Source organism: Protopterus annectens, chromosome 1.part1 (genome assembly GCF_019279795.1).
Source record: "Protopterus annectens isolate FY-2018-M chromosome 1.part1, PAN1.0, whole genome shotgun sequence".
Lineage (NCBI taxonomy): Eukaryota > Metazoa > Chordata > Ceratodontiformes > Protopteridae > Protopterus > Protopterus annectens.
Window position 1 is genome coordinate 1,251,801,327 of NC_056726.1, and position 15,709 is coordinate 1,251,817,035.

Below are 15,709 nucleotides of genomic sequence, written 5' to 3' on the forward strand. Positions count from 1 at the left end.
TAACATTCTGAATTTGGTTGCTGCAAGGGAATTTTTGTTGAGTCTTGAAATGTTCAGGATAAGTTTCCAGGTTCCTTTTCTGGGGACTAAGAGGAGGTGTGAACAAAATTCTTGTGGCCACCCAATTAGTTGAACTGAACCCTGTTGCAACAGATCCTTGCTTTGGATGCTGGGGGATGCCTAAGAATGATGCTGTGTTCCAGAAGTGTAAGGAGTAGCCTTTTCTAATATGTAGTATCCATTTGTCCTGAAGGAAGAGGATAGTTTTCCTCTCCCAGAAAAGTAGGGGTCAGATCTGGGGAAAGGGGAGGTATGTGCACAGCACAGTCAAAGCTGTTCCCTACCAGGGGCAGAGGCCTTAGAACACTCAGGGCTGGAACGCAAACCAATTTCTGTTACTTACTTTTGTAGCTAGGTCTTTTCCCTCAGGGGACTTCATTTTTACTTTGGGGGGGAGGGTGCTAGGACTTGGTAGGGTGCTTTCTGTTTTAAGTGATAATGAAGGGACAGTAGACTTCCTTAACAGACTTTGTTCTTCTCTGTGGTCCCAGTCTCTAAAATAGCTTTTCTGCTTTGTGTCCAAGGAGAAACTCCTTATATATGGTGCATAATATTTACAGAAAGAGGTATTAAGAAAACTGAATGCAGTATGATCTGTAGATGGTACATATGGTTTAAACACTGTGCAAAAAAAAAATGGCTGCTGAAGAACTAGTACAAAATTTAATTAATTTATTACAAAGATATCAGAGCCAAAGAACTTGCATAGAATTAACAAGTGAAATGAAAAAAAGTGTAATATTCTTTGACAATATAATTTCAAATGTGTTTTAATGCTGCAGATTAAGTGTCACTTATGGAACAAAAATTAAAGCATCTGGTGTAAGGAGACAATGAAAAACTCAAATTGACCTCTGGTGGGGGCATCCACCCCCCCCTTTTGCTTTCAAGACTCATACCAGAGGCAAGAGTGATGAAGACAGTGTTCCCTGCCTGTACTGCTGAGAAGTTTCTCATCCAAATATCTTCAACCTGGGTGAATAAAGTCCTATAGCTTTTGCCCAAATGACTGAAGAATGAAGAGGATCAAGGTAATCTAGCAAAAATACTTCCAAAACAATCCTCTCAAACTACAAAACAGAAGGCAACAGATCTCAGTGTGCACCTTAGGAAACAATTAGAAAGTTTCAATTCAGAAAAATTACGATTAGTGAATGGATTTCAGAAACATAGGACAACAGAAAGTAAGTTCTTTAAAATGTAAACTCTGAATATCATTACATCCATACAGTAAACTGTTCTGTAAATACTTATCATACTTAACTAAACAGTAAATAAATGTCTTTACAATGCAAACCTGATACACATCTATGAGCCTGTACGTTCAAGTCAACTTCTAATGCCTGTTTTAGTCAGTCATTCAACACCTTAAGGCAACAGAATACAAAAATAATTCTGAGTTGTGAGCTTCTGAAAGACAACCGAACTGAACAGAATTTAAACAGCACATATATGAGATGTACAACAAAGTAGATTCTTTTCCTGGACTTGTTTTCCTAATTTGCTGACCAACTGAACAGTCACTGTATTCATCTACATGACAGCTGTCATTCAGGCAGTTATTTTTCTTCTCCAAGTCCTAGAGTGTTCACAAGTACTCAGGGAGTGGGCATCCACTGAATGCAGTCTGAGGATATAATTTGCTTCTGAAAGTTATGCACTCCCGTTTTGGAGCATATGAATTCCGTCTGGTTTTTGGTCTTCACCAAGGGACCTGGCTGAACTGTAGGACCATGAGATACTGATCTCTCACCCCCCCAACTGTACGCAGAGCATATGACCAGAAGCAAATGCTTTACTTTAAATAACCTGAAGGGATTTGAGACCAAGTACAGGGACAGGGCTTTTAGCCTATCTGTACAGGGTAGATGTTTGAGGCCCTGGATACTCCTGGTGAGGAACCTCTGTGGTCTCTCCAGTTGCTGCATGTGTGAAATACATGCTGAAAGGGGCGTTGTACTCAATAATGGGTCTTTATACGGGAAGACTACAGGGATGTTATGACCTCTTTGTCCCTGAATGAGACATCTATCCTAATAAGGTGAGCCATGTAGAAAGCGTTCCATACAACGGAGGCAACATGGTGCTCAAAAGTCATTTTGCTATCAACCTGGGTCCCCACGTCCCTCATGACTGACTGCTTGCTTAGGACCTTGTTATTCATGTGATAATTTGTGGCGACGTTACTCTCCCTCTAAAGAGGATGATGATGCATTTTTTGACATTCAGTTTGAGGCCATGTTTTTGGTACCAGTCATTTGTGTGGGCGAGACCCTCTTGGGGGATGTCCACATCATTTTTCATTCTCCCTGGCCAGCTCTTCTAGTACCTGGGCTACAAAATGAACCAAAGCTGTACTCAAGCTTGATGAATAAAAACTAAATAAAATATCCCCATTTTCATTTATATGAGCATTCAAGTTCTGCCAAATACTTATTATCTAAAAGTTATAATGAAATAAAATAAAGACCTACCTTTGTCTGCTAGAATCAGGGCCCCCTGTAACTCTGCAAAACATAAAACATCAAAACAAAATTTACTTGAGATTAAGAAAATATGACCAGAAGTGTATGTTTTACTTTAAATAACCTGAAGGGGCAAAAGACTTCCTTTACCTAAAAAGGTTAAATATCACTAAATTACAAAATAAAAATTAGTTTGTTCTGTGTGGATTTTGGTATTTTTAAGAGTGAAGGTGTAAATCCCTTAGGATCATAGAAAGTTACTAGGCAACTGGCTGAGGTCCTTACAAGCCTAGCCAAGAATTAGCCCATGTTCCGACAAGTCAGCACCCAATACCCCAGTCCATCAAGGACACAGGTGGAATCCCAGGGGTATATTTTCTGTTCCCCCATCAAATTATCCAGGTTGCGCTTAAAAAGGGTTAATGAGGTACTCCTGCTTAACGTGGACAGGGAGCCTATTCCACAGAAAGGGAGTCTCTGACACAAATCTGTCCTGCCAACAAATCCTATTGATGTCACAGACCAGGTTGAGGTCGGGCATGTGGGTTACTCCAGTGGAGATTGTCTTGTGGATATGCAACAGTCCCATCATGGAGGGGCCTGATATTGCTTTGTATGTCAGACAGAGGTCACATCTGAGGAGTCTGCATGAGACTGAGTAGAGGGACATGGCTTTTAGCCTATCTGTATAGGGTAGATGTTTGAGGCGCTGGATTCTCCTGGTGAGGAACCTCTGCGGTCTCTCCAGTTGCTGCATGTGCTTTGTGAGGTACATGCTGAAAGAGGCATTGTACTCAATAATGGGTCTTACAAGGGAAGACTACAGGGATGTTATGACCTCCTTCTTATTAAGGTGAGCCACGTAGAAAGCTTTCCATACAACGGAGACAACATGGTGGTCAAAAGTCAGTTTTCGATCAACCTGGGTCCCCGCATCCCTCATGACTGACTGCTTGCTTAGGACCTTGTTATTAATGTGATAATTTGTGGGGACGTTACTCTCCCTAAAGGGGATGATGATGCATTTTTTGACATTCAGTTTGAGGCCATGTTTCTGGTACCAGTCATTTGTTTGGGTGAGACCCTGTTGGGGGATGTCCACATCACCAGAGGAATCGATGACAGCACCCAGCTTGCAGTCATCTGCAAACTTAGTCAGGCATAGCCCACTGGTTTTGGCCTGCACCTCAGAAAAGTATATCCCAAAATGAGGCCCCAAGACTGATCCCTGGGGTACACTGCTCGTTACAGGTCTACTGCTTGCGGTGGCTTTCCCAATTCTGACTAGGTGAGTTCTATCAGTCAGCCAGTTTGCCACCCATCTGGTAATATATGGATTGATGCCTCGTTGAGAGTGTTTATCTATTACACCAGAGTGGGGAATAGTATTGAAGGCTTTGGCCAGGTCAAGGTAGGCAGTGTGCACCATCTTCCCCTCATCCATGGCTTTGGTGACCATCTCAAAGAAGTTGACAAAATTTAACATGCATGATCTCACCTTGACGATACCAAACTGTGTGGGATTGAGCATTTGAAGGCTGCCAATGTCTTTGTTAATGAGGTCCATGACAATCTATTTCATGGAACCGTTACATTTGTTTTTGTTCATTCGAATAGTGAAGTGAGTCAGTGTCACTTTTGTATTTTCGTATTTTGTTACTCGCAGAGAGCGACCCATTAAAAATAAACTTTGAATCTCATAATTGTGACTTGTGGTCGTTAAAATGGTTCAGCTTACTTTAAGTCCGTTTATCGTCAGGAAAAAGACGAAAGACACTGAGGCACTGGTTTCTAATCAGGTGCTATACCCCCCTTCCCAACTACCCAGAACTTGAAAGGCTTGCAACATAGGAAAGGATCTCCCTGCTGCAACTGTAATACGGAAAGTTAACTGTCCTGCCCTCAGCAACCTACTTCTATACAGTTAATATTATGAAACATTTATCTTTATTTAAAGCTCTGGCACTAGAGGTGTCCCTAACATTATACTAGTGAAATCCCTAGTATTACTTAATTATATGCAACCAAATGTTAGACTAGACATACAGGAAATAGTAACAACTTAAATACATTAAAGTAGGGTACTTACCTGTTTAAGACATGGGTTAATTTGGTGCATTTTAACTGAAAATCGTATAAAAAACCCTGAACTGGAACTATTTGGTGCATATGAACTGAAAGAATTTGGTGCATATGAACTGAAAGATGTAACAGAAAACTATTTGGTGCATCTAACTTAAAAAGATATAAAGTGAATTCTATAAAATAAATACTTTTCAGAGGCTTGTAAACTCATGTCTGTATTAGCCCCGCTGCGTTTAGGCTTGCTTCGCGTCCCACCCTGCACCTAAGTCCCACCCGCCCCCAGTAGTGCTAAATTTATATTACTTTAAGCCGCTCCCCTTAAGCTAACCACCAATCACTGCCTCACACATCACTAAACACCCCCCTCCCCTCTCAAGCCAATTCATTCTCTCCCTATCCTACTAACCCGGTTAGAAGAGTCAACCCTGATAATTGTCAATCCTCCTTTACATAATGCAAACAAAACTACTTATCCTACTGCCCCTACTATTTTTATTTTATCACCTTACTGCCTATGAGCAAAAATTTTATCTACATATCCACTACCCAAAAGCTCAAATAGCCTCCCATAACTTTTCGCACAAGACTGCACACCTAACCATCCTCCACACACCCAGTCTACCAACAATACATCACCCATGTAAAGCCACACAATGCAATCCCAAAGACAAAGACTATATAAAACGAATAAACAAAATCCTAAAGCTTAGAGTATCCTGCCATTATAACCTTATAACACATGGGGACATTCATCACAACCCTGGCCCACCAACACCCAATAACCTCCACTCCCCTGCCACAACTCCCACAGTTCAAGCTACCCCTATTTACTCCCACTAGCTCCCTCCTAGCATTTCACCTAAATATTAGAAGTATTAACAATAAAAATTCTCAACCTGCACGTCCTCCTAGCAACCCACTCCCCAGACATTGTGCGTCTTACAGAAACCTGGCTTAAACCAACTACTACAGATAATGAGATACTACCACCAGGCTATAAAATATACAAGCCTTTCTGTGTTGGAGGGAAACCTTCTAGCTTATCAGTGGGAATGGTAAGCACCTATGAACCTACCTATGAACTAGATAACCTATCTACCATAGGAGGAGTGGTTTCCGGCCCAGAACTTATAGTTTACTGACCATTTGGGAAGCTTTTCCATCTCTTTCAACCTTCTGATTTAAAAGTCTGTGTTTGCACTTGTTTCCTGCCTTTCCTGTTACTAGTCTAGTCCAGGTACAGATTTGCTGTATCCAGGACTCTTTGTAAGCTTCTGATCCCCCCCAAGCTTTTCTGTGTTGGAGGGAAGCCTTCTAGCTGATCAGTGGGAGTGGTAAGCACTAGGTAGTCTATTCCTCCACAGGAAGAGTGAGTTTTGGCCCAGAAATTGTAATTTATTTGGCTGGCTGGGCAGTTTTCCATCTCTTTCAACTTGCTGGCTTAAAACCTAAGTTTGTACTTGTTCCCAGTCTTTCTGAATTCAGGACTGTGACTAGTTTCTGAGTTTCCCATACCTTACTTGGATAGAAGGAAGTTTCTCTGTTCACCTGCAAGACAGGGGAGCTTTGCGCAACCCATCTGTCCCTGGAGGAGTGGTTCCAGCCCAGAAGTTAGTAGTCTATTGGCCATTTTGGGCTAATTTCTCTCTCTTTCATTTCCCTACTATAAAAACCGCGTTTGCACGGTTTTGTGCACCTGACAGTGCCGGTTAGCTATGGTTAAATTATTCCCGGCGCCACTAAGTCTCCTTCAGTTTTTCCCTTGAAACTAGTCTAACTCTCAACCTGAGCACTCAAAAAGCATCTTACAGCCCAGCACTTGCTCAGACCTAATAGCAAGCACTAATATACCCTGACACTGATTGCCCAGCAGGGCAAAGCTCTTTATTCACCCCTCACCAACCAAACGACTAAGCAACTCACCCTACTATTTAGGCATGACCAAAGGGCAACTTCAGGTGCACTCTCCGGTCCAGCTGGTGAATCTGGGTATCCTGAAGCAATGTTACAACTGCCTCTTGTACACAGACAACCCTCTCCTCCTACCACAAAACACTAACATATGCGAGAGATGCAATTATACAGCCAAACTGGAAGCTAAGCTGTCTCCACCAAAGACTGGAACAGACGGTTAAGAGGAGAAGGTTAACACGTGCACCACACCTCCAGCTGCATACAGACCTACTAAAATAGCACTGGCAAAAAATACACAAATACACAAAATCATACTTGGAGGCTCTAAATAAAAACCTGCAAAAGCATGAGACCTCCAAAGCAGACACCCAAACAACCTGCACTTCCTGTCACAAACCAGACAACACATAAAACACAAAATCAGTGTGCCACACAATCACAGCCCTTAAGGCGAAATAACATACCTAACACACCAGTAATAGGTGACTCCAGACACACTGATGTCCCATTCACTAGGCTGGACAAGCAGAAGGTTACTGTTAGCTGCCTGTCGGGAGCCAGAATCCGCCACATAACACAAGCACTCAGGTGACTCCAGAACAAGTACAAATATGGCTCATTGTTCATGTTGGTGTGAATGACCTGAGACGTACCTCCCTGGACTACATGAAGAGAGACATGGAAGACATCTCTGATCATGCAGCCCAGGCTGGTATGACCCTGACTAGCATCCTGCCCTCACCAAGAATGATACCTCAGTATAAAGAAAAAATTATCAATTTCAACAATTGGTTAAGCTTCTGGGGTCATTCAAAGGGGATCCAGTGGCTGCGAGCCTAGGATGACACGCTCGACAAGCCGTGTTGCTTCGCACAAGATGGCTTGCACCTGGCACCCCTAGGCATTTGAATACTGGCCAAGGCTCTTGCTCGCCCCATAGTGCCTTTTTTAGGCAAGGCTCAAAAATCAAACCTACCTCCGTAAACAGCACAATTAACAAAAAACTGAGGGTTATGCTACTCAACGCCAGGAGTTTAAATCTCAAAATGCACGCACTCTAAGCACTGCTCAGTATGGAGAACGTCGACATCTGTGCAGTAACTGAAACCTGGTTCAAAGCTCCAGAGAGCACCCCAGCACTACCGGGCTACAACTCATACCACACGTTTTGGCCACAGCACACGGACCGAAACACAAAAGAAGGGGGTGTATCCATATTCATCAAGGATACCTACACCTCCAGGTTAGTGGCGCAGCATGATACCTCTGAGATCATCCATGTGCAACTAACATCGGGCAAATCCACAATGCAAATTGTGCCTGCTCCAGATCACCCTCCATGACCCAGGACCACCACTCTACCTTTCTGGAGACACTGGAAAACATGAAGGTCCTTACCAAACACCCTGATATTGTGCGATTTCAATTACCCTACCATTCACTGGAAAACCTACTAGAGTACAAATTCCCAGGGCCAGTGCTTCCTGGAATTCATCAACTCAAATGCCCTAGATCAGCTGGTAAATTCCCCTACCAGAGGTGAAAACATATTGGACCTGGTCATCACCAACATGTGCGACAGGTGTTACACACCGGAGGTCAACCAGTCACTAGTTAGATCAGACCATAAACTAATCACTCTGGATGTCCACACCCCACCACCACCCCCAACTAAGGAAACCACAGTAAAAAAACTTTTCTAAAGCAAACTTCACCTTACTTAAGACACAGGTGGTAAGTTTCACAGCCCCCACGCTAAAGGATAATGCTGCTCAAGATGCAGAAACCTTTACAAATGCACTCTATGAGCACCTACAAGGATGCATGGATCGTGCCATCCCTAGAAAAACCAAGACTCGCTCCTCTAAGAGAAGGAAGCCAGTTTGGTGGACCCCTGCAATAAACAGGCTATACAATAGGAGGAGGAAACTAGATCAGAAAAAAAGCAAATCCCAAGAAGAAAAGACATCCCTGATCAGCATCAGTAAGAAACTGAGATCCCTCATGAAATCATCCAAGGCCAACTTTGAAAGAAAAATAGCCAAGGATTCAAAAGAGAACCACAAAGCCTTCTTTAGCTATGTTAAGAAAATAAGTGGCAACTTGCAGATATGCACTGAACTAGTGCAAAATAGCACAAAATATATTGAACTTACTGATATTGCCAACATCCTGGCACATTCAGTGCAAACTTCACCCTCCTCTCACCTCCAAAAGGGCCCACAACAATACCGGAAAAGTGTAGTGTCCCAAAAATCACAGATGCACCGGTGAAAACAGCCCTTTCAAAAGCCAAAAACATAGCGTCAATGGGACCAGATAGTGTCCCAGGCTGCGTCTTGCACGAACTACAGAACGAACTAACCCCCCACCTAAACACGTTCAACCTCAGCCTCTCCACAGGCTACGTGCCCATAGAATGGCGCACAGCAACGGTTATTCCTCTCCATAAAGGAGGGGTCACAACTGACCCTGGTAACTATCGCCCCATAAGCCTGACTAGCCTGGTCTGCAAGGCTATGGAGCGCATCATCATGGAACTCATTAACAAAGACATTGATAACCTCCAAACACTTGACCCGACCCAATTCGGCTTTAAGGGGAGATCATGCCTACTAAACCTGGTTGACTTCGAGACAGTTACCAAGGCAACAGATGAGGGAAAGGTGGTCACACAGCCTACCTTGACCTCGCCAAGGCTTTCGACACCATTCTCCACACAGGTACTACAGAAAAACTCACCAGCCTGAACATAAACTCTTACGTCACGAGATGGGTTGCCAACTGGCTTACAGACAGAACTCGCACGGTAAGAATAGCGGGCTCCAGTTTCGACTCTAAACCGGTCACAAGTGGTGTCCCAACAAGGCTCGGTCCTGGGACCCCTACTGTTTGGCATATACGTCTCAGAAGTACAGGCAAACACAGGAGGACTATGGCTAACCAAGTTCGCTGATGACTGCAAACTGGGAGCCATAACTGACTCTCCGGCTGACACGGGCATCCTCCAAAAGGGCCCGAGATGGACACCCGCTGTCAAAGTCATGGCCTCAAGCTAAATGCCAAAAAATGCATAGTCATCCCATTTGGGAAAAACAAAACACCCACGAATTACCACATAGGTGGCAGCCCCCTTAACACAGAAGAGGTAATAAGAGATCTGGGGACCCAGGTAGATAGTAATCTCTCCTTTGACAATCATATTGCCAAAGTAGTTAGGAAATCCTTCTATGTGGCCCATCTAATTACTAAAGGGTTTGCATCTAGAAATAAAGAGGTTATAGTGCCCCTCTACTCGCCACTCACTAGACCCTTCATAGAGTACAATGCCCCATTTGGGATGTACCTCACAAGACACTTCCAACAGCTAGAAAGACCACAACAGTACCTCACCAAGAGGATGACTGGTCTTAAACATATGTCCTATGCAGCACGACTGAAAAAACTCCGGCTGTACTCAGTGGCATATCGCTTATTCAGAGGTGATCTCTGCCTGACTTACAAAGCCATGTCCAACTCCGAAATGATGGACATGCTCCACCTAAAGAAATCCAAGTCACTGCGAGCCACGCGCTCTAGTGAGCTAAACCTCGCCACAACAATAAATAAAACATGCTGGAGGGATAGATTCCTGTCAAAGACACTCCCCATGCTTTGGAACAGAATTCCAAATTACATCAGGCAGAGCCCCTCACTAACACTCTTCAAGAGAAACCTTGACATGTGGATGGGTAACAGAAAATACACCCCTGGGATCACTTCATTGGCTCTGCTTGACAGAGGATCAGTTAATTAATCAATGGGGCGGCGAAAGCAGACACACTCTGTCTAGGCTTATAAATGCCCTCGGGCAGATAGCCTAGTACCTACCTATGAACCTATACACAGACTAGACCGCACCACAAAGAAAGGAGGTGGAGCAGCAGTCCTGTACAAAAATACTCTGTTAATAGAGAAACCATATAACTGCCCCAATTAAAAAAATGCAGAACTCCTCATAACCAAACTACAGATTAACCATAACAAATGCTTGTACATAGTCTGTGCCTACATTCCACCAGGTAACAACATAACTACCCTACAGAATATCCTCTCTATTGGCTTTCCACTACCTATCCCCAAGAAACCATAGTTCTTGGCAATTTTAATACCGACTGGCACGCACTCCTGTCCTCCAAACCCCGACATCACACCTATAAACTTATCCGGGTTTAAGCAGACTATAACCTCTCCCACTAGGATCAATAAACCAACCAATAGGGAAAGTATCCTAGACTGGATTTTAGTCAATAACCAACCCCAACTGTACACAGCCGGGACTCTCCCTGATGACCTTCATCTACTAACCTATGTCATAAAACACAAGGCAGGCAGGCCCCACTAGACCAAATACAAAACACTCAGAAACAGGAAGAACATCAACTCTGCTATTTTCTTAAATGAATTAAAGGCAGTTGACTGATCAAAACTAAAAAAAAATCATTTGAAGAGGCCATAGCATATTTTAACACTAAATTCCTAAGTATCCTTGATTCCCATGCTCCAGCACGTACTATAAAAACTAAATCAAACCCAGCACCATGGCTCACAAAGGAGACCAAGTCAAAAATCAAAACTAGAAACAGAGCTTGGCCTGCTGGCAATCGTCTGAAGCTCCACTTGACTATTTAAAATACAGCCAACTCAGGAACGAAACAAAAAAAAAAATCTATCCTACTAGATAAAAAAGCTACTACCAAAACCTCCTAAATAAACATCAAAACAACCCTCAAAAGTTCTGGGCAGGCTTAAATCAGCTTCTTCATCCAGGTCAGTCTACCACCCCAACCCCTGAAACCTCACCCGTAATTCCCCAGAGACCATAGAGGGCGCCTATAATTTTTTTCACTGAAACAATCCAGTCCCTAGCAAATCAACTAACCCCCACAAGTTTCAACCCCAGCTCCAATCCACCCAGTAACCATCCCCCAATTTAGCTTCCAACTCGTCTCCACCACCTTTATCAAAATACTGTTAAAAAAACTAAAACCTACTACCCCTCTCTGCCGACCTCCTCCCTGCACAGTACCTACAAACAGCTGCAGAGGTCATTGCATACCCCATATCTATACTGATCGACAGAACCTTATCTGAAGGTGCTATCCCCTCCTTATGGAAAATATCCCACGTCATCCCACTCCATAAAGGCTTAAGTTCCAAAGAATTATCCAACTATAGACCCACTGCCATTCTTTCCCCACTAGCCAAAATAGAGAAATTCGTACACAAGCAACTAATGCAATACCTTATACAGAATTACCTACTGTCCAACTCCCTGCATGGCTTCAGGCCACATCACAGCACCACCTCTGTCCTCCTTTCCTTTACTAATGCCATAAACCAAAACGGGAATGACAATAGGATATCCTCTGTCCTCTTTCTTGACCTATCAAAAACCTTTGATATGGTCAACTATGAACTCCTCATTCTCTCTCTAAAGTCAATTTCTCTGAACGAGTACACAATCCAGTGGTTCCAGTCCTACCTGACTAGAAAACAGGATGTATTATGGCAAGGCAAATTATCCAGCCAGCTACCTCTCACTCTTGGCATCCCTCAAGGCTCCATACTAGGACCACTACTCTTCTCTATTTTCATCAACAACCTCCACACTGCTATCCCTAAAGCTACCTGCATTCAATACGCAGATGATTCCACTCATCTGTTCAGCCACCTCCCCATCCTACCTGCAAATCTTAACCCAAAACACATTTAACACTATTGAAAACTGTCTCTCCAACCGTCTACTGCTGAACCCCAATAAAACTAAACTTCTGCTCTTCACCCCTACTAGTAGATCCACCCTATTTTCATTCACCGTTATATCCAACAGTGGTACCACTATCTCCCAGATACCCATAAGAAGCTTCTAGGGATTATTATAGATACTAAACTTAAATTTTACCTACAAGTTAACAAAACCATACAGACAATCAATAAGAAGCTTGGATCTCTGTACAGAAACAAGTCATTTTTAACCCCACTGGCTAGAATTGCAATCGCCCGGTCACACCTGCTCTCTGCTCTTATTTATGCCTCTCCTGTACTCTCAAACCTAAATAAATCTGAACTGAATAAGCTCTTCCATAACTATAGCTATAACCACATTGCCAGATTCGCCACTGGCTCCACCTATAGAACCCAGCACTGCCAGAACCTAAAACTAGGGTGGCTAGAACTTCACAGCTTAATTCACCTAAATCAACTCTTAATAGCCCACAAAATTCTTTGCCACCCTGAGGTTACCCCCTCACTCAAATATTATAAAGCCATACAGCAACTTGAGGTAACTACGATCTGCCAACAAACTATTGGTCCAGACCCACAAAGCTAAAAACTTAGCTGGTGAATCCCTGTTTGCCAACTTTGTTGGCAAAATCTGGAATTCTCTGCCAAACCATATAACCCTTCAATCCTCCATAAGTCTCTTCAAAAAAAGCATCAAACAGCTTTTCTGGCTTTGTCCATGTACCAACCCTGATTAAGTTACAAAAGGAAATTGTATCTGAATAATACCTTAACTCAACTACGTACTGTACCAGTCTAATGAGTTTTGCTTTAATGTGTCTGACCATGTAAACTGTGAGTCTCTTTTGGGTACAATACTAAAAAATTGTATATAACTCTGTTATAGTTTCTATGTAACTAACTTGATGTGTAATCTTTGCAATATTGTCTATTGGAGCTTTTCTCCACGGGCCTGCACTGAAAATGGACATACATCCAGTCGGACTATCCCGGTAAACAAATGTAAAATAAATAAATGGCGTTGCAGATCATGCTGGTTAAGCTGACTACCTGGATCAGTGGACACACCACCTTTGTGCAAAGGGATGACAGTGGCTGTCCTCCACTTGGCTGGGATGAAGCCGGTACTCAGACTTTGGTTGGAGAGGGTGTCTAATGGTGCTGCAAGTTCCTGCCTGAAATCATGTAGGATGCAGCCTGAGATGTTATTGGGTCCCTTGGAGGCTGTATCTTTTGCCTTTGGGAGGGCAGTGATGACTTGCTCCCTAGAGATAAGGGGAGGGGGCAAGTGCTGGAGATGTCCTGATTTACTGATGGGGGGACAGAGGGGTGAAGTTTTCACTGAAATCTGTCTGCCAGCTGGTTGGCTATATCTATGGCGTTTGTGTATGTGTTGTTCTTGACCACCAGTTCTCAGCAGACCTGAGTGCTTCCTTTGACATTGCAGACTTATTTGAAGGCCTTATGACTGTCTTTAGTAGATGTGGCCAGTTTGGACTCAAAGTTTGCTTTGGAGGATTTCACTAGGGCTGTTATTTGCTTGTTCAGTCTAAGGAGAGATGGCTTCCAATTAGGCACCTTATCCTTCTTAGTCCTGGACAACAATTTTTTTTCCTTTTATTTATGCAGATGTCCACCAGACAGGTTTACTCTTCTTTCCTGTCGGGTATTCCTGATTCCACGCAGCTATATAAATGCTCGTATAGTACTTTGGTGTAGGTTTGGACATTTGTGCCAATTCCTATGGAGGGGGAGGCATCTGTGAAGCGGTTTATACCTTCCGCCAGGAGGTTGTAATCAGCTTTGGAGAAGTTTTTATGTTTGATTGTAGCAGGGGGGGGGGGGTGTCAAGGAGATGGTGACTTCGAAAATGACCGATTTGTGGTCAGATATTACCAGGGAGGATGACACTGTAGGGATGCTGCAGTGGTTACTCATGCTGGTTAATACCAAGTCCAAGATATCACCTCTTGTCGGGTGTTTACCAACTTGTCTAAAGCATCTGCATTGATGAAATCAAGGAATCTCTGGGCATTTGTGTTTTGGTACGAGTAGTTCTTCCAATTTATGGCTGGATAGTTAAAATCACCCTGGATCAGGGTAAAGGGTTGAATCTTGACAGATACAAAGAGGCCCAGATAGGTGGAGTGGGCCTCGAGTCAAAGTTGGGGGCCTGTAGCTAGCTACGATTTGAATAGGGGTGTCAAAGGTTAACTACACCTGGAGTGTCTCCTGTGTTTCATACTGTTTGAGAAGCCTGGAGGTGTGTATATCTTTAATATACAGTGGCTATAAAAAGTGTACATACCCCTGTTAAAATGCCAGGTTTTTGTGATATAAAAAATGCGACAACAATAAATCCTTTCAAAACTTTTCTCATCTTTAATGTGACCTTAACAATTTTAAAAAACTAACAAATCTGTTATGGGAAAAAATATAAAAAAATAAAAAATGTACAATAAGCTGGTTGCATAAGTGTGCATACCCTTCAACTAATACTTTGTTGAAGCACCTTTTGATTTAATTACAGCATTGACTCTTCTTGGGTAGGAGTCTATCAGCATGGCACATCTTGACTTGGCAATATTTGCCAACTCTTCCTTGCAAAAGCGCTCCAAACCTGTCAGATTGCAAGGACATCTCTTGTGCACAGCCCTCTTCAGGTCACCCCACAGATTTTTGATTGTATTTACGTCTGGGCTCTGGCTGGGCCATTCCAAAACTTTACATTTTCTTCTGTTTAAGCCATTCTTTTGATTATCTGGATGTATGTTTAGGGTCATTGTCATGTTGAAAGGTGAAATTCCTCATCTTCAGCCTTCTAGCAGATGCCTGAAGGTTTTGGGCCAAAAGTGACTGGTATTTGGAACTGTTCATAATTCCCTCCCCCTTGACTAAAGCCCCAGTTCCAGCTGAAGAAAAGCAACCCCAAAGCATTATACTGCCAACTACCACGTTTCACTCTGGGGACATGTTCTTTTGATGATGCGAAGTGCCGTTTTTGCACCAAATGTACCTTTTGGAATTGTGGCTAAAAAGTTCAATCCTGGCCTCAGACCATAACGCATTTTCCCACATGCTTTTGGGAGACTTGATGCATTGGTTTGCAAATTTTAGCCAGGCCTGGATGTTTTTCTGTGTAAGAAAAGGCTTCCATCTTGCAACCCTACCCCATAGACAAGACATATGGAGAATAAAGGAGATTGTTGTCGCATGCAGTACCAACCAGTACTTGCCAGAAATTCCTGCAGCTCCTTCAATGTTGCTGTAGGTCTTGTGGCAGCCTCCCTTGACCAGTTTTAGTCTTTTCATCAATTTTGAAGGGACGTCCAGTTCTTTGCAACATCAGTGTTGTCCCATATTTTCTCCACTTTTTGATGACTGCCTTCACTGTGTTC

At 43.1% G+C, this 15,709-nt stretch overlaps 1 protein-coding gene across 5 annotated transcripts in view; it reads right to left on the minus strand.

Annotated features, from left to right (window-relative positions):
- The window catches only part of LOC122809699 (zinc finger CCCH domain-containing protein 13-like), a 1,891,555-nt gene that overhangs the window by 246,491 nt on the left and 1,629,355 nt on the right, over positions 1-15,709 (minus strand). For all 5 annotated transcript variants that reach the window (XM_044081418.1, XM_044081393.1, XM_044081403.1 and 2 more), the window contains one exon: positions 2,535-2,567. In XM_044081418.1, coding sequence (XP_043937353.1) covers positions 2,535-2,567 — 33 coding nt within the window. The remainder of the gene's footprint in view (positions 1-2,534; positions 2,568-15,709) is intronic.